Source organism: Arachis ipaensis, chromosome B3 (genome assembly GCF_059453495.1).
Source record: "Arachis ipaensis isolate K30076 ecotype BB chromosome B3, ASM5945349v1, whole genome shotgun sequence".
In the NCBI taxonomy this organism is placed as follows: Eukaryota; Viridiplantae; Streptophyta; class Magnoliopsida; order Fabales; family Fabaceae; genus Arachis; species Arachis ipaensis.
The window spans coordinates 23,550,143-23,569,826 of NC_142438.1; the positions used below are offsets into that span (position 1 = coordinate 23,550,143).

A 19,684-nucleotide genomic window follows, 5' to 3' on the forward strand; every position below is an offset into this window, starting at 1 on the left:
GATATGTGACACTGGCAGTTCGAGCATGACAGATTTCGGGGGTCTGGATGCTGGTGTATCTCAAGGTCATCCGTATAACTTACGGACACAGACTGCGCCTCCGGAAAAATACACGCCGTCGTTGTATTCGAAGAAGGCACCGAGGAAGTAGTCAGTTGCAGTTTATGTTATACTGCTAGAGTTTAGTTTTGTTTTCATTGTCATATTTTGTATTCAGTGTTTTATTCAGTATTGTATTATGACTTGGTAGTGTTAAGTATTATTGTTGTTATATATTTAACTTTGTGCTCGCATAAAAGACGTCCCAGATTATCCTGCTTAATTATTATTCAGTGTTTACCGCGTAGAATGAAAGTTAACAACATAGAAAGTTACATGACAAGTTTAAAATATTTATTGATTTAATAAGTGTTAACTAATTTAAAATAGAGGACCAGGTTACATAAAAGCCACATACAACTGTGAAGTAGGGGATAATAAAGTTACACAAAAGCTTAGCCACTAATGTCCTCCAGCGGAGCTTGGACCTGAGGACACCGGCTGCGGCTATGTCCCTCGCGTCCACAAACCGTACACCGGCGAGGACCACGCATATCCCGCGAATCCATCTCATTCAAGTAGCGGGTTGACTTCGGTCTTCCCTTTGTCGCGCGCCTCAATGTCCAGTTGGCGATCACCTTCGCTCCTTCGTATCTATCCCACGTAGATGGGTCTCCCATCGGAACAAACTCGCCTCTGTACACCTTGCAAATTTGAGACATCTTGTACACATCGTGCACGTACACTTGCCAATCAAGACGCTGGTTGGCGCAACATGCAAGCACGTGGCGACATGGAAGTCGCTCAACCTGGAAGTGGCCACAGTCGCAGTGTCATTGCGCAAGATTAACAGTGTAAATGGTACCATCTTGCATTTCGCGGACCTCAAACATCTCGTTGCGCCTGTCGAACCGGTTGACCACAATGTTTCCTGCACGTCGGAAGCTTTCTTCAACTCTCTTCATTGCAAATTCTGAATACGTGAATCCGTTGCGGAGACGGTCATGAGCCTCAGTACTCTTCCGAGTGAACAACTCATTCAGCCGATAGAAAGTTGACTGGACAAGGGCAGTCACAGGAAGGTTGGGTGCACCCTTCAGGACAGAATTTATACACTCCACCAAGTTTGTTGTCATATGTCCCCAACAATGACCACCATCGAATGCCAACACCCATCTCTCAACATCGATCTCATCGCACCATTGAGTATATGCCTCACCCCGCTCTTTAAGCCTTTGGTAGTTTTTGTTGTACTCCTGCTCCGTCCTAGAATAGCCTGTTGAACAAACCATTTAATCATAAGTAGGTGCCACAAATTTACTATGAATAGAACCATAATAGCAAGTTGAAATACCTGTGTTGACCACGAATTTATGCAAATATGGAGCCTTGAACCTCCTTAAGAAGTTGGACCCGATGTGCCTGATGCAGTACATGTGCCACGCCCTTGGTGGTGACCATGCACCGTTACTGCGAGCTATTGCAGCGTCGATGGAGGTATGGCGGTCAGAAATAATACCCACACCATCAATGGTAACAACATATCTCCGTAAATTGGTTAGGAAAAACTCCCACACGTCTGCTGTCTCGCCCTCGACAATTGCAAATGCAATAGGCACAATGTTTTGATTCCCATCCTGTGCAACAGCTACCAGAAGTGCACCTTTATATTTTTCGTACAGGTGCGTGCCATCAACCTGCACCAGTGGCTTGCAGTGTCTGAATGCTACAATACACGGATAGAAGCTCCAAAAAATGCGGTGCAGAACTCTTACACCTTGAACCTCCTCACTCTTACGGTAAACGGGGAGCGTTTTAATTTGAACACGAGACCTTGGCATCTTCACTGTCATTGCTTTCAACCACACTGGCAGAGTCTGGTAAGAAACTTCCCAATCACCAAAAACTTTTGCGACAGCTTTCTTCTTTGCCAACCAAGCCTTGCGGTAACTCACAGTGTAGTTGAACCTGCCTTGAACTTCTGCAATAACGGACTTCACCTTTATCGAGGGGTCTGCTTCGACCAACGGCCTAATGGCATCTGCAATTGTGTCTGAGTCCAACTTGGCATGATCTTGTGAAATCGTGCCCATGGTGCACGTGTGCTTCCCATTATATCTCCTGATCTCCCAACAAGCTTTTTTTCGAATCAAGCTAGCTCGGATAAGCCAGTCGCACCCTGCACCATACCCCTTGCATTTCGCATAGAATGTCTGCGGCTCAGACTCATACACAGTGTAATCAACTCTTCTAGAGATGGTGTAGCTTTTGATTGCAGACATCACTGACTCTCTCGAACCAAATTCCATTTCGACACTAAACTCGCCATCTTCCGCCGCAACGTTGCCTTCACCTACGACGTGCGCACCAACATCAATTTCAGACAAGGCAAATTATTTAAGCACTACAAGAAACTTGAGTTAATAATCATAACATACCCGTATTCGCATACTCAGGAAATTCCGGGGCATGCATGGCTTCGAGATCTAGAGTCCGCATAAAAGACGGAACACCAAACGGGTGTTGGCTTACAACGGCATTCGCTTCATTTTGCACCGCCGGATTGCCTGCCAAGTCTCCGTCATCGTTTTTGTCATCGACTTCATAGTTAGCTTCGAATTCCTCTTCGCTATCATTATTATCTTCTTCCCAATCTATATCCCCGAGCTCATCAACATTGACCTCCTCGCCGACCGTACTCATCCCCGACTGCTGTTCAAACTCAACGTACAGCTCTATCATCGGCACTTGAGATCGGGTTTGTTGATAAATATAAAACATCTGCTGCATACTGGCATCGTCAGTGATGGGCATTATTTGAAACTGTATTAGCCCACCAAATACTTGCACAGGACTTCTGTATAAAAGATTGCTCACCCTTTTCAAAATGTGGCTTTGAATGTTATTACAAAGACCATTTTGCAACTCGACAAAACTCATGGTACATGGAATGGCAAATGACAATGGACATTCACAAACAAAGGTCACTCCTTCATGTGTGTTTGTTATATAACCTCACCGTTATAATATACTCGCAAGTTTGCAACACCTTCCATAACTTCAGCCTCAACTAACTCTATTTTTTTGACACAGTTATCTGCCAAAAAAACACCCTATTGAGGATTTTATGAAAGAAAAACCAAGAGGAGAAGTGAAGATGAAGAAAAACGAAACCGGACTTCGTATTTATAGGCAAACTTGTGAATTTAAATATTATTATGTGCACAAAACGCAGGCTGCGTTTTTGGACTTCCAAGAAAAAGTTTCTGACACTAACAAAACGCAACCTGCGTTTTGTGGGTTTCAAAAAAAAATTCAGCCTTTTCAGGTGCAAAAACGCAAGGTGCGTTTTTTTAAAAGCCAGCTAAAAAAAATTTAAAAAGCCAAAACGTAAGCTACGTTTATTTTATTTCAAAATTAAAAAATATTTAACAAATATAAAACGTAAGTCATGTTTTGTCTCTGACTCATAGCAGTACAATATTTTGCATTCCTTCCATTTCATGGTGATACACATGGCTTCTTTCCATAAGAAAAAAATCAGCCCATATTAGTATAAATATTTTATATATATCTATTTCAATGCGTAACTCCAATTTTTTTTTATTAAAAAAAAATCAGCCACTTAGTCATTTACTAACGGTGAATTTTGAAAAGAAAAAAAAAATACGAACCAGTAAATAAATTGAAGAAAAGGAGAGTAGAAGGAGGAGAGAAACCAAACAATGCCCAAATCAGAAATTTATTTAGTCACGAAATTCGAGTCGTTGAATTATGGTAAACAAAGGTCACTATCTATCTTTTATGTCTTTGCTGGGAATGTCACCCATCAAGAATTATTTGAGCACTATAGTAAAGAACTAAAGATCCACAATCTCAAAAAATAAAATAAAATAAAATAAAAAGAAAGAGAACAGAACAATTTATTTATTTAATGGAGGAAGAACAAAGGTTTAATACGAGAAGAAATCTATAGGGATTATGTCCTTCTTTATTTGATTGAATCATTGACAAATTATGATGGGGAAGGGGGAAAAAAGACAATTTGTCGGGAATCCCTTCCTTATAGGAATAAAAGTGTACGTAACGTATTGGCCGCTCATAAGGAATAAAAATGTATAATGTATGAAAAGTGATCTTTGTTATGCATGTACCTTATTGCCTAAGTTGATGGTGGCCTCTAAAAGATTATTAGGGTAGAAAAATATACGAAGATATATAATTATTCACGAACTCTTTTTTATCGATTTAAGTTTAGTCGAAGTAATTTTTTGATATAATATCAGAAAATTTTAAAATTTGATTTTTAATGAACAAAAAAATTAGCATATGACAAAAATAAAAAAAGCTTATGTAAAAATTTAAATAAATTGAAAAAGAATATTATTTAAAAAGTGTAAAAAAAAAAATAGTTTCATGGAAAAAAAAGTAACGCACCAGTAAAAAGTGTGTTAGAAAAAATAAATATAATTCTTTGCCTAGACAAAATAACAATAATTATTGTATGTGGTTGACTATAGTGTCTTCGAACAAATAATCCTCATCAATATCTTGACATTATTTTAGTCATTGCAATAAATATATTGTAGAATGGCTCTTGGCTATCTCCATGAAGCAAGATATATTGAGAATTTGAGATAATGATAACCAGTATCGACAGAGATTCATCTGCTATATAAATGTGATCCTACACTTTTTAAATACGAGTAGATTTCATAGGACATACATAATTATATTATATTATATTATATTATATTATGTTTTAATTGGTTTATGCATGTATTAGATTGTATATATAGTTTAGGAAAACTTTCAAGTATACCATTTACTTTATTGGTATTTTGGTGAACTATGTACGGATCACTGACAAAAATAAATTTTGTCCTGTTTTATTATGTGTAATGTCAAAAGAGTACAAGGAAGAATATAAGAAAGACGGCTCAGTGTAGTCGTTTGGAGTTTGGACTGTCATGAGCTGAGCCATACTGATAAGTGTGTGATTGCTTATTGGACCCCAAAGGTTGACTTAATGATCCTTTTAGCTTGCAGTCCGGTTCGTTATTAGATCCTCTAACCCAGTTAAAAAAAAAGTTTACATTCTTGGTTTGTTGAAAGACATGAGAAAATAAAAAAAGATCATATTTATAATTTATTGTTTAATTTTGACATTAAAAATGTCATATTTTAAATAACTAATGAGGAAACAAAATTAACCATCCTATCATTTTTACTAGTTTAAAAATTTATTATTAAATTTTGATGGTAAATAGAAAATATTAGAAAATTTACTCTTTAGAATATTTCATAATAGGTTTTACATTAAATACAGAAATAAAATTTTTAAAATATTTGTATTTTTTAATAAAAAATAGCTTGAAGAAACTTAATTTATAATTTTTATCTAGGATAAAGTACTAAATTGACTCTCTACGTTTGGGCTTAATCCTGTTTTAATACCCAAAGTTTAAAAAGTCCTATTTGAATACAAAAAAAGTTTTATTTAGTTTCAATGTAGTCTTATTGTGCCAATGAGTTATAGCTCAAATGGCATAGTTTTCCCATACTCATTTAAGAGGTTGCGGGTTCGAGTCTCCTATCTTTGGTAAAAAAAAAAAATGTAGTCCTATTGTGAAATTAATGTTAAATAATTAATGAAATCTTAGTTTCAAATATGAAAAACTTATATAACCAAACTTTTGGGTAGTTCTCCGCGGTAGAAAAGACAATAGCCTTGGTCCCTAATGTTTCAAACGGCATACTTCAATAAAAAAAAAATTTGAATCTCTTATTTCAATTCCAAACAATATTTAAGCAGGTTTAATGTTGTCTCAATTAAATTTGACATAAATAATTTGCATATTGAATAGCCGATAACATTCGATTTCAGTATGTAAGTAATATCGATTCACCAACGGTCACTAATATAAAAATTTTTCTTTTGATTTTGAAGCGTTCATTGATTATTAAGATTTAAAATTTTGTACCAAAAAAAATGAGAAAAATGTTATTAAAAAATTTTGGCTATATTTTTTTAATATATAGAAGAAGATATGATTTAATTAGTAGTGTTATTAACGTCTATATCACTCATTTTGTTAATTATTAGTGTTAAATTTAATGGTAAAACTATATTAAACTTGTTTAAAATTTTTTAGAATAAAAATAATATTTAAAATATTAAAAATCAAATTAAAATTTGTTCCAAATATAGAGGACTAAAAATACTACTTTATGAATAAAAGAGAGTGTGACACGGTTATTTACTACATTATATTAATAGATGTGTAAGACTTAGTTCCATTTATTATTTGCCAATCGAGTTTCTCAGCCTAAATTATGAACCAAAAAATAAATAAAAAAATATCAAATTTAATAATTAGGTGAATGCTACCCAATTCCCTCTAAATAACATGTAAGTTATCCTTCATAATGTGTCAAATTTTAATTGATCATTATCTTAACCATAGTTGGATTATTTTGTAATTTATTATTTGAGATGTGTAATGGTATAATTTCTTAAAATATCAAAATCTCACTCCCGTTAATTGAAGCACGTTTTCACTCCTCAATTCTTTCTTCATCGCGTAGCTTCGGTCCTTCCAAGCATCGTTGTCGCCGTCGTGACAAGAAGCATCGACGTCTTCGTCATCTACTGCACTCTCACGCAATCTCTCTTTCTTCAGTGCATCATTTCTTAACTACGTTGTTAAATTCCTGTCACTCCTTACTAATATAATTAATGGTTAATTTGTTTATTAAATTTTTTATTAAAAAAATATATCTTTATTTAAGGGATAAGTATTTTTTTCGTCCCCAAGGTCTGGGGTCAAAATCAAAATTGTCCCGGACTTTTTTTCGTTATTAAAATCATCCTCAACGTTCAAAAACGCTTTAAAATCATCCTTTTCCAAATTCTTGGACCAAAATACCTTCATCATCATAAAAAAAAAAAAAAGAAAGCACGGGAGGGGACAGGGGAGAAGGGAAAAGGGGAAGGGCGAGGGGACAGGGGAGAAGGAAAAAGGGAGAGGGAAAGGGGAAGGGGGGAGGGGGGAGGGGGGACGGCACCGGCGAAGGGGGAAAGGGGAAAGAATGCGTGTGGGGGGTGGTGGGGGGGGTGGTGGGGGGGGGGGGGGGGAAGGACGCGGGGTGGGGGTGGGGGGAAGGGGTGTGGGGGAGGAGGAGGGGGAAGGGGAAAGGGGGGAGGGAGACGGCGGCGGTGAAGCTTGGAGCCGCCGTCACCGTCGCCGTTGGGGATCGCGAGGGAGAGAGGAGACGCGAGCCACTACCGCTGCCTCCGCCTCGCCGCCTCGCTGCCTCCGCCTCACCGCCTCTGCCTCGCCGCCTCCGCCTCGCCGCCTCATCTGCATCGCTTTCTGTTTCTGCATCTTGCTTCTGCTTTCTTACTTTTCTGCTTTCTAGTTTTCTGTTTTTGCTTCTTGGTTTGGTGTTGTTGCTGTTATTTGGTGTTCTTGGTGTTGGTGTTGGTGGTTGTGGTGGTGGTGGTGGTGTTGGTGTGGGTGTTGGTGCTTGTGGTGGTTGTGGTGGTAATGTTGGTGGCAGTGGAGGTGGTGGGGTGAGGAAGGTGAAGAGGAGAATGATGATGATGAGGGTAGTTTGGTCCAAGAATTTGGAAAAGAATGATTTTAAAGTGCTTTTGAACGTTGATGATGATTTTAATAACGAAAAAAGGTCGGGGACGATTTTGATTTTGACCCCAGACCTTGGGGACGAAAAAAGTACTTATCCCTTTATTTAATTACATAATAGAACATATATTCATATGTAAAATATAATATAATAAAATAAATCTATTTAAGGTACTGAAAATGTAATTAAAATCATTAAGATATAAATATAATAGTAAAATTTGTACTCTAAATAAGTAAACATATGCTTTATCATACATAAATTATTTTAAAAAATTGAATAAATTGTTAAAATTAATAACAAAAATTTAAAATGATAAAATCTAACTTTCTTACCGTATTTTTTATAATATTTTATTCTTTTAATTTTTAATTTATTAGTACTTTATTATTTAATTAATGATTAAACAAATTATTTTTATGAAAAATTATTTTTTGTATTATCTTAAAAAAGAGACCAATATAATAGTTTAAAAAATAACGTAAAAATAATATTTTAAATAAAAAATATTTAATATTAAAATTTTAAATACAAAAATAAATTGTATAAATATTTAACAGATAAATATGAAATACATGCCTAAAATAACTAAAACATATAAATAGAAGTACTCTTGAGAAATAGAGAATTATTTTTGTCTGTTTTATTTATTTTATGCATATATTTCATATTTATCTCTTAAATATCTATACAATTTATTTTTGTATTTAAAAATTTTAATATTAACTATTTTTATTTAAAATATTATTTTTACCTTATTTTTTAAACTGTTATATTGGTCTCTTCTTTAAAATAATACAAAAAATAATTTTTCATAAAAATAATTTGTTTAATTATTAAGTAAATAATAAAGTACTAATAAATTAAATTTAAAAGAATAAAAATACTATAAAAAATACTGGTAAAAAAGTTAGATTTTATCATTTTAAATTTGTGTTATTAATTTTAACCATTTATTCATTTTTTTTAAATAATTTATGTATGATAAAAGATATGTTTTTATTTGTTTAAATACAAATTTTATTATTATATTTGTATGTTCCTAATTTTAATTATACTTTTAAGTACTTTGAATAGATTTATTTTATTATATTATATTTTACATATGAATATATATGTTCTATCATCTAATTAAATAAAGACATATTTTTTTAATAAAAACATTTAATAACCAAACTAACCATTAATTATGTTGATAAGGAGTGATCCACTGCAGAAAGAGGAATCGAATGAGAGGATAGGAGATAGCGATAAGGTCAACACTGGTTATATTGGGAAAGACGGTAAAGTTACGATGAGAATTTAACGACGTCGTTAAGAGATGATGACGACGACGTTGGCGCTTCTTATCACAATGGCGATGCTTGGAAGAACGAAAGCTACGCCATGAAGAAAGAATGGAGGAGTGGAAAGGTACTTTAATTAACAGAAGTGGTATTAAGAAATTATATTATTATCCATCTTAAATAATAAATTATAAAATAATGTAATTATGGTTAAAATGGTAACCAATTAAAATTTGACACATGATAAAAGATAACTTACATATTATTTTAGAGGATGTTGGATAGTAGATTCATTAGCCATACAATAAAGGAATAAGCCAAATCAAAACAAAAGATCATGACAAAAAAAAACACACAAGGTAAGCCATTCAAGTAACCAACGACCAAGCCACGAAGCCACCAACAAGAAAAGTATGTGTCAAGGGACAGCAGGGTGTAATTTTCATAAATCATGCCTCGTGGAACGTAAAATTTGGTACACACCTCACAATGCTTTCCATTTATAAACCTATGTTACATTAAAAATTCTCATCCATTCATATTTTTTAATTAATATTTTAATGGTACAGATTTAATATACACCAGTGTACCAGTAAAGTACACTGGTATAGGTGAAATTCTTCCTATAGTTTATATATAAAAGAAAGTGCATTACATGGCACTTTTATTTGATATTATATAAATAAAAGAATTTATTAAAAAAAAGGTTACCAATCGATATCTATATATTTATATCAAATTATCTATACTTAATTATTGGTTAAAAAAAGATTTTTTTCGATAAGATAGTGTTTCGACTATTAACAATTTCGACTACAAAAACACAGAAACGAATAACTTAAAGTTGAAGAAAGATGGTATAAAAAAGTCGAAATCGAAAGGTACTTAGTACCTTTGTTTGAGCATCAAGACTTGCTGTTCGACCTTCAAGTAGTAAAGTGGAGGACATGCAGTACAACATATGAATTTTAGTAACGCCAAATTTTGCAACGCCTTAAAATTGTTTTCTTAAATAATTTTAGACAACGATTTTTTATAATGTTGCTATTGAAATTCAATTTTTCGTTATTTTATAGTAACAAATTAAAATCGTTCTCTTTGACTATTTTAAAGAACGGTTTTATAATCGTTACCATGATTTGTTTTTAAACAACGGTTTGTTTAATGTTGTTTAAATAAGGTTAAATTACACAGTTGGTCCTATACTTTCACTGAAATTGTAAATTGGTCTCTACACTTTAAAAGTTTGTAATTAGATCTTTGTACAAAATATAATTTTGTAATTAGATCCTCAATAATGTTTACCGTAAAAGAAATACACATTTACCATAACGTCCTCTTCTTCCTCTTCTCCCTTTTCCTCCTCCTCATCATCTCTTCAGCATTTCTGTTCTTCTTCATCCATTACCACCCTGATCCACCACTGCTAAAGCCTGCCCCGTCCCCTTCTTCCATTATCTCTTCTCTTTCCCTCTTTCCCCTCCTTTCTTCCATTTCCTCCACAAATCAACATAATAATAGTAGCTCAATTTACCATAGTCATATAAAAACAGCAACAAATCAACATATTATAATCTAATAACTAAATAGCTAAAAAAATAAATTAAAAAAAAACTTTTTTGATAATGTAAAGGCAGAACGCAGGAGAAGGAGAGGGAGACGAAGCACAGCAATGCAAAAACTGGCGAGAGAGAATAGCAACGATGCGAGTCCCACCGGATGAAAAAGACAAGACAGAAAAAGGAGGCGAGACGTGTAATACTCCATATTTTTAAAAATTAAATAATTAACTATTTATAAGTTATTATATTATATTGAGATGTAATTTTTAAGAAAATTATTTTTAATAAAAATAATTAAATAAAATTTTATAATTATTAAAATTTAATTTAATTATTATTTATTTTATTAAAATTTAAATTATTTATTAAAAAATATTTTAATTAGACAAAAATTAAATTGATTATTATCATTATCATTATTATTATTACTATATGTATATATGTATATTTCCCTTGGCCGAAGCCCGAAGGAAATTGAAATAAAGAAAGCCTAACGTGACATATATGTACATGTATATCTATATGGTAATGACACCTAAATACTTTACTGCCACAAATTTCCATTTATTTTTATTAGCCTGGAGTATTTTCATTTCCTTCATTCATACCACCAAATGAACTTGGAAAAAAAATAAGAAAGGGAGATAGTGAGAGAGAGAGAGACCGAATGCTTGGATGAGGAAATTGTGACCCACACCAAAAACTCCAGCTTTGATTTCTTGCTATCCATAATTCCAATAAAAAATTTAATCCGGTAAAAGTGTTCGTATTCTTCTCTTTTATATGTTAGCATTACTTTTGTCCAGTAGAAGTTAATGGTGACGTAGCTCCTCTTCCCCTTGGGTTTGGCTAATTAGAATTCTAGGAAGCACTGATGATATCTGACATTTTTTTCTTCGGTAGTTTAGTCAAAAAGCTTTTCCGAAATTTTTGTTGATTTCAATTTCGTACGGAGGTAGGTTTGGTAATTTTATAATAATTAAATGTAAATTTTATAAATAAATGTTGGTTTGATTGATTATTGTTGAGTTTGATTGAGTTTTATGTTAAAATTTTGTTGAATTATTGTTGTTGTTTGTGATTTATTGGTTTGGCTATGAGGAACAACTCAGTGGTGGTTGTTTTAATGATTTTGGGACTGTTGTGATATGGTATTTAGAGGAAATTGATGAGATTTGGTAGTTGAAATATTAAATTAAAAGTTGAGAAAAATCGATAACCGAAAGACTCGAAAACGGATTAAAATACAAGTAATATTTTGAAAGGAAAAGTTAAAGGTTTCGATTTTGGTATAAAAGAAAGATTAATAATTACATTTTATTTTTGAAGGGTAATATTATATTTTTATATAAAAATCGAGGTTAATTTATAATTATATAAGTTTTCGTGTATTTTGGGTAATAAGTAAAATTTAGGAGTAAAAAGGATATTTCATAAAAATTAAGGGTTATTTTTATAAATTTAAAAATAAGTGAGAGTTCAAATATAATTTTATAAAATATTAAAGTTAAAAATAGAATATTAAAAAATTTGTAATTTAAAAAGTAATTAATAAAAGTTTAAAATAAAGGTTTTATAAACTAAGTTTTAAAAATATATATATTATTTATTTACCATTTAAATTATTCTATTTTTATTATTGTTAACATTTTATTACAAATATTAACTAGTAAAAATATTATTAATATTATTATAAGTTAGAGAAGAGCAGAGAACAAATATTAAAAGAATCTAAAAAATCTCTGTCACAGGAGAGCAGAGGGCAGGAATGAAAGAATGTATTAATTAAAGGGATCTCTACCGCAGTAGAGTAGAGAGCAAAACTTGAAAAGAAATTGAGTGATGTTGGGCCTTAGTGCCAAGTGTCTAGTGAGGACGGCGATGCGTAACGCTCACTTGATACTATAGGGATAGCTCAGTGAGGATGGCGATGCGTAACGCTCATGGATGGGACGTTGGCTAAGATAAGGACGGCGATACGAAACGTTTATCTCAAGACCAGTGTCGGGAATCGAGTAACAAACCGATACATGAGCTCATGGCCTGTATAGGACTAGACATGCATCATACTTCTTTGTGCATATTTGTTTGTGATTGTGTATGATTGTGATTGGATTTTTATGTTCTGTAATTACTTATTTGGATTATATTTTATTGAATGTTGTTATTGACTGGGAACATAATGGAACGAACTTAACTGTACACCCCAACCCTACTAAGAACTCCCCAGTTCTTACCCCCTACTTCCACCCCCTTTCAGTTACAAGTGTGAATGTTTAGTGCGGAACTACAAGAGTATAGAAGATTTTGTTTACAAGTTGAGTTGTTAGATTTTATTTTTCGCTCGTCATTTATTGTTTTAGTTTTTAGAGGGGTAGGAATTATATTTGAGGATCTTTGAGTAAGTCTATGTATATAATGCTACGTGGATATATATAATTTTGTGATTAAATAATTTAAAGTACCAACTCTTCGTTTTCTTGATGAAAGTTTCGATTCGTATTTACGAAGGCTCAATATTAAATAAAAATAGTATAGAATAGACAAGTTTAGAGGTAAGTAACGCCTGAGCTTTTAGTACAATCATGAGGTGCTAAAAGTTAGGGTGTTACAAGATAGGACTCGTGAGCACAGATGCGGTAGACAGAGGTAAGAGACAGAGAGCGCTGGGTGGGGTGCTATTTTGGAAAGTGAAAAAGTGAGAGTGAGAGAGCTGGGAAGGGGTGGGGTGAGTTCAGATAGTCTAGAAAAATTTTTGGTCATTTTCAAATGGTTAAATTATACAGTTGGTCCTTATACTTTCACTAAAATTGTAAATTAGTCCCTACTGTTAAACACGTGCAACTCACATGTTTAAAATAGCGAATATACTGATGAAAATTCTGTTAAATTAAACGTTGTTTGAACAGTGGAGACTAAATTACAAAATTTAATCTTTTTAGGGATCCAATTACAAATTTTTAAAATGTAGGGACCAATTTATAATTTCAATAAAAGTATAGAGACCAATTGTATAATTACAAAAGACACGCATAAAAATTGTTGTCGAAATATTACACTTTAAAACTGTTCTATTAAATGGTCTTAGACAACGATTTTTACAGTGTTGTTAAAGTCTAATTTTTCATTACGTTATAGCAACAAAATAAAATTGTTCACTTTGGCTATTTTAAAGAACAATTTTATAACCATTATAACAATTGTTTTATCAAACAATAATTTTTAATATTATTTAAATAATTATACAAATTAAAAAATATATATAAAAATAATTATAAATAATCATACAAATTTAAATAATTTTTGGTTAATCTAGTTGAACCGATTAATCCGATCCATTTTTTAGAATCTTGCTAAAATCTCAAATGATGAATTAAACATGTAATTGATTTAAGTTGTTAATGCTAGACATTATCCGATGAACATATTTTCAATCTTAAATGTAATAAATAATCTATAACATGCATACTTATTTACTTTTTGTCAGCTTAGAAAATTTAGTTGTATTTAACATAATTGAATATACTATGGTATTCTTTAACTCGACAGATTAAGAATTAATTCATTGTGGATCAAAATTTCATGTAAAGATATATCACTAACCAATGAATTACTGCATACATAAGATAAAATTCAAATTTTCAATATTTATTTAAGTAGACGAGTGAACTGATCATCTTTGTATACAAATATATCTAACTTTATCTCATTACTATCGTCCCATGTCCTAACAACGTTTGGATCCCTCCACATGTGTGTATATATCATAGTTCTAAAAACTAAACCGAATCAGTCGGTTCAATCAAATTAATTAGGAACTGATCTTCGAACTCGTTCAATTGAAGTGAAAAATTATCTAACAAAAACTCGATAAAAAAGGGATCGAATCGGCGGTTAACCGATGGACTGATTGAACCAGACGGATGTTTTTTAAAGATTTCGGTTTTTAATTTAAAAAAAAAAAATACATAACCCCCCTTTTCACTCTCTCTCTCTCACAAACGGAACCCTAGCAGCCACTCTCTCTCTGAGCTCCAGCCCAGCCAGCAGCAGCAGCAGCCAGCGCCCAGTGCCGCTGTCGCCGACGAACTCTTCTCCTCAGCCAGCGTCCAGGCCGCCGTCGTCGATCCTCTTGTCCTGGATCCCTTCTCCTCGCGTCGCCAGGTATGCTCGGAACTGCTGTTGGCGTCGCCGCCTCCGTCCTCGTCGTCAAGCCCGCCCTAAACTCGTGGCTCTGTCCTCGTCGTCGAGCCCCCTCTCTCGCTCTCTCTCTCTCGCGTCAAGCCTCTGTCTTCGATCCCCCCTCTCTCTGTCCAAGCTCACTTTCCGTCCTCCCTCGCCGTCACTTCTCTTCCTCCCTCGACGCCGTAAGCAAAGCTACTTCAATTTATGTTTTCTTATTTTGTTAATTTTCCTGATGCTGAGTCGCTGAAATCTGATTCTGAGTTGCTGATTTTTCTGTTTTTGTTCATTTTTGCTTATTTTGTTAAAATTTGATGGATGATGGATGATGGTGTTTTGTTAAATTTTCTAATAATTTTGTTATTCTGAGTTGCTGATTTTCTGAAATATTTTTGTGGTCTGAGTTGGGATTGTTGCTGATGTGATTCTGAATTTAGTTTGGATGCTGAGTGTGTATTCTTTGCTTAGTTTTCTGTTTTTGGATTCTCTGGCTTTGGATGGTTTTGGATGCTGAGAAGTTTTTGGATTATGAGTTTTTGTTGAATACTTGATTAGTATTGAGGATACAAATGTAATAGAACAAGATTTGGTTCAAGAAAGAGTGAAAGAAGAGCAGTTAGACTCTTGATTAGTTAGTTATTCTGCTTCAGGTCAATAACTTCCATATATATAGTGCAGACCTTGTATTTGGAAGTGTGATTCAGTTTTTAGTTCAAAATAATATGATCAGTGTGTATTGATTCTCACTAATTATGTTCTCAATTCTAAGTCTTTGAATTCATTTTTTTGTTTCTTATATCACAAGAATTCCTCTCTTGGAGTGCTTATCTTGATTGTCAAGCAATTGAGCTTGATTAGTACTTAATTTTTAGAAATTCTAAAGTTAAAAACTTTACTTGGAATGTAACAGTGGATCTGGAGTCCGGAACTAGAACTTGCGCTCCAATATTCAAGCCATCTCTAAACCCTAATCTACCAAATCAATCCCACTTTATTCCCAATAATCGAAAATCTTTCACATAAAACCCAATGATGAATCGTATTAGTAGTTAATTACTGTTTTTCAAGTTCAAAAATGGATGTGAAGTCGTTAGCAAAATCAAAGCGAGCTCACACACAACACCATACCAAAAAGCCTCACCATAAGCACAAAACCCCAACAGCATCACAATCATCTCCGTCTTCATCTTCTGATGTCTCAAACGACATCATTGGATCTGGAAAGAAGCAACTGAACCAGAAAGGAACCACTGTGAATCGCAATTCTAGCTCTCGTGCTTCTTCTGCACTCCCGAACAATTGGGATCGATACTACGATGAAGATGAAGAAATCGATTCTGTGATTGCTGAAGGTGCGACCAAAGCACCCAACGATGGTGCTGTTTTACCGAAAAGTAAAGGTGCAGATTTTAGGCACCTTGTTGATGAGGCTCGGTCTCAAGCAGATGCAAGCTTGGAGGGTTTGCCTTCTCTGGATGATACTCTTCCTGGTACGATCTTTTTCTGCTTTGGAAGATAAAGCTTTTGAGGCATTGAGAATTCGACTGAGATTGTAACAATTTTTTGTAGATTAATTAAGCGTTTTGCTTTGTGCCCTGCACTTTTCAAGGCTCAATTTTATTTATTTAATTTTAAGCTTTTCTAGCCTATTTAATGCTATTGAACTGTTAAACCTTCTGGAATTTTTGTATCCATTGATGTTTTAATGCAAGCTTGGAGGGTGTTTGCCTTTGTTGGAGGACACTTCCTGGTACAAAATTTTGGATTTGTTGCTCGAAAGTGTTTTCAACATTGAGACTTCGAGTGAGATTGATATTGTTTTGTTGTTGAATTAATCTAAATGTTGTATTTCTTTTATGATTATTTATTTATTTTTCAGGTGAGTTCAATGTGGGATTAGGGTCTATGCTTGCGGTTAGGGGAGAGGGATTTGTCTCGTGGATTGGAGATGATAACTTTGTGGTAGAGGAAAAACCAGGTGCATATCAGGAGGTAATTTATTTGGTCACTTTACTTGTTTTGATGTTAATGAGATTATAAGATCAGTATATTGCACATATTGAATAATATTTTTCTTGCTGTTGAGGAGATGGTTATGATCATATTTTTTATTCAAGAATATATAAAGGCAGCTGCATACACCTTACCTTCTAAATGCTTAAAACTTGATGAATGCTTGGTGTTTTTATATTTTATTTTTTTACAATAAAGTATTGGAAGAACTTTATAGTGCTGGCTTTTGTGCTCATCCTCCCGCTTTGAGAAAAATAGAGACAGATATACTTAATTGATGTATAAAATCTTGTATTGTGATATGTTCTTGATATTTGTGGCTTCAATAGCAAAGTAGGTTGGTTTTAGTTTTAACTCAGCCATCCTAGCGAACTTCGTAATAACACATGCGGTTGAGAGAGTTGAGTGAACTAAGCTTATGACAAAGGTTTTACCTTACTGGTTGAAAAAGTTTTGTTATATTTCTTTATTTTATGTTATTCTTTTGGTACTTGCATCCATAATTTTAAATATCATTGTTTGTTTGAACTTGTGATTACGTCGTTGATGAATTAGCATCTCTGAAATTACCATGGTGAATTTTGTAGTTACTTCCTATATTGTTGTTATATCATATGATTCAGGCTAAAGTTGTTATAAGATACTTATTATCATTAGAACTAGTGTTTTTAGCTTCTACAGTGCCACAATATAGAGCAATTTATTTGGGTTTTATTGGTTGTGCTTGTTCAACTTGAAAGTTTTGTCACACTTTTTAGTGCTTTGTCAACTAATATTTATTCTGCAAATTATTATTATCGGGGGAATTGTAATTATGCTATTCTTATCAAGTTTTGCCCATGAAACATTCCACAATCTATAGTTGAATATTTGGCATATATGCGGTCCACCAATCATAGTGTTGCTTTACTTACCATGAATTGGGATTTCATGTAGGCATCATTTATTTCACTGAACTTGCATGCTCTAGCTGAAAATCTTGCAAAAGTTGAATTGTCAAAGAGATTATTCATTGAGCCTGACCTGTTACCAACTGAACTGGTATGTTCACTCTCTATTTGTTGCTGACTATATCTTTGCAGAATTTTAAATAACTTTTCATTATTTACATGGGATTTTACTTTTAATAGGTCCAAGTATCTTTGTTCTACATTTGAATAAGTTGAGACAAGTTAATGTTGAAATCTTACATTATAGCAGTCTGCAAATTCCACTATGCTGCATTAACGTGGTTTATTTTACAGAGCATGGAAGGGTTGGCAGAAGGAAGCAATGAAGAAAATTATAAACTGGAAAATACAGAGGACAGTGAACTAGGCAATCTTATGTCCAAAGAAGTAAATTCGGATGTTTTAGCTATAGATCAGTTTACATCATCTACTCCCTCTGGCAGCAGCCATGCTGCATGTACTTTTTCCGCTGACTTTCCACTTTCTGTGAACCACATCGATATTCAATTTCAACAAGTTGATAGTTCTCATGAAAGTAAAGCATCTTTTCCAAGTGTGGAAGCTAATTTACTTCCTGCTGAAGATACAAGACGCAAGCACTCAACATTTGAGGCAGCTGATGCAGAAAAGGAACTCGACATGCTTCTAGATTCGCTTAGCGAAACCAAGATTCTAGATTCCCAAGGTTATAAACCTAATACCCCATCTGTTTCATTGGGGGCCTTTAAGGTGGATCCTCCTGGTATTTCAAAAAGAGAGTCAGTTGCTCCAAAAACTGCATCAAGTAGTGCGAGTTTAGATGATGTACTTGATGACTTGCTAGAGGAAACATCTACTTTGACAAATCCAAATGTTTTAGTAAGGCCACGGGAAGAAAAGTCTGTTCTCCAGAGTGGACAATCTTCACATTCTGAAAGCAAGTCTAAAGTAACAGATGATTTTGATTCATGGTTTGGTACACTTTGATTATCCATGGTGAATGAAAAATGATCCTTTTTACTTACTCCTAACCTTTCAGACCGTCTTTTTTCTTTCATTTTTTGGGTTAGACGGACCCTTTCAGAATGGAATTTTGGTCCTGCAAAACTGGCCCTTTGGGCTTTGATCAAGCATTTTGTAGGGACTACATTGAAATCAATAACTACTGCGTATGGAACTCTTAAATGAAGAAAAAATAATACAAGAACTAGGAAAAGGAATTGGCGAATTATGATGAGCTATAGTGTTGCTAAGTCTTGATTCTTATGTTTTTTTTTTTTTTTTTTTAGACGAATCGGACAGCCTTCAACGCTAGACATTATAACATCACAAATTTATTCGCACTATATTCTCACAAGCGCAACACTTTAAGAGTATCTATCTAGTGTTTGGTCTTCAGCGTCATCTTCTCTGGTAGCCTCGTCTTCTCTCCAACAGCATCGCCGTCGTTCCTTAGTTTGGATTTTAATGTGTTTAGACTTTTCATTATGATAATGACTTTAGTATTTAGCTATAATTGCAGATTGTTATGAGTATTTTGATATTGTTAGAATATTGTTGACTTGTTTATTGATTTTACATGTTTATTATATTTATAGAATTTTTAAAATAAAATTTTTGATTTTTCAATTCTTTTTTTTGAATTTCTGTTTTATCAATATCTAATTATTTGAATTGAACCAACTTATTTTTAATTGGTTTGGTTTGATTTAGATACACCCACAAAAAAAATGTAAAACCAAATCAAACCAATACAAACCAATTACAATTCAATTGGTTTGGTTCTCATTTCACCCAAACTTGAACCAACCTGACCCGTGAACATCTCTAGTATGGCACACTCTTGATTTAACTATGATCAGGTTTTTTTTTTTTTTTTTTTTTCTTTTCTCTTTTCGACAATTTGCGTTTTTATTTATTGAGCATTGAACAGTCATCCAACAAGATGGTAGAAAGTAAAAACTACGTTAAGTCATCATTTTAATTAATTTGAACTTTATGGAAAATAGACTTTATGAGTGCT

The 19,684-nt window shown here is 33.4% G+C and overlaps 2 protein-coding genes across 2 annotated transcripts; one reads left to right on the forward strand and one right to left on the reverse strand.

The window, feature by feature from the left end:
- Positions 1 to 205: 205 nt before the first annotated feature.
- On the reverse strand, positions 206 to 2,818 carry LOC107632601 (uncharacterized). The gene is made up of 3 exons (XM_088507869.1): positions 2,478 to 2,818; positions 1,394 to 2,386; positions 206 to 1,315 (listed from the first exon to the last, which is right to left on the reverse strand). Exons 1-3 carry the CDS (start codon positions 2,779 to 2,781, stop codon positions 873 to 875), a joined length of 1,740 nt encoding a protein of 579 aa, XP_088363995.1. The 5' UTR covers positions 2,782 to 2,818; the 3' UTR covers positions 206 to 872.
- An 11,510-nt stretch (positions 2,819 to 14,328) lies between these two features.
- Positions 14,329 to 18,685, forward strand: LOC107629814 (phosphorelay protein). Its single transcript, XM_016332708.3, has 5 exons — positions 14,329 to 14,904; positions 15,630 to 16,209; positions 16,599 to 16,711; positions 17,669 to 17,773; positions 17,977 to 18,685. Exons 2-5 carry the CDS (start codon positions 15,795 to 15,797, stop codon positions 18,646 to 18,648), a joined length of 1,305 nt encoding a protein of 434 aa, XP_016188194.1. The 5' UTR covers positions 14,329 to 14,904; positions 15,630 to 15,794; the 3' UTR covers positions 18,649 to 18,685.
- The last annotated feature ends 999 nt before the right edge of the window (positions 18,686 to 19,684 follow it).

Bases quoted from the DNA above. Each gene is read 5' to 3' on its own strand.
- LOC107632601 (XM_088507869.1), bottom strand. From the start codon at position 2,781: ATGATAGAGCTGTACGTTGAGTTTGAACAGCAGTCGGGGATGAGTACG. The intron at 2,387-2,477 runs GTATGTTATGAT...TCGTAGGTGAAG, and splicing joins TCCTGAGTATGCGAATACGG to GCAACGTTGCGGCGGAAGAT. The intron at 1,316-1,393 runs GTATTTCAACTT...TTTGTTCAACAG, and splicing joins TAAATTCGTGGTCAACACAG to GCTATTCTAGGACGGAGCAG.
- LOC107629814 (XM_016332708.3), top strand. From the start codon at position 15,795: ATGGATGTGAAGTCGTTAGCAAAATCAAAGCGAGCTCACACACAACAC. The intron at 16,712-17,668 runs GTAATTTATTTG...GATTTCATGTAG, and splicing joins AACCAGGTGCATATCAGGAG to GCATCATTTATTTCACTGAA. The intron at 17,774-17,976 runs GTATGTTCACTC...TTTATTTTACAG, and splicing joins ACCTGTTACCAACTGAACTG to AGCATGGAAGGGTTGGCAGA.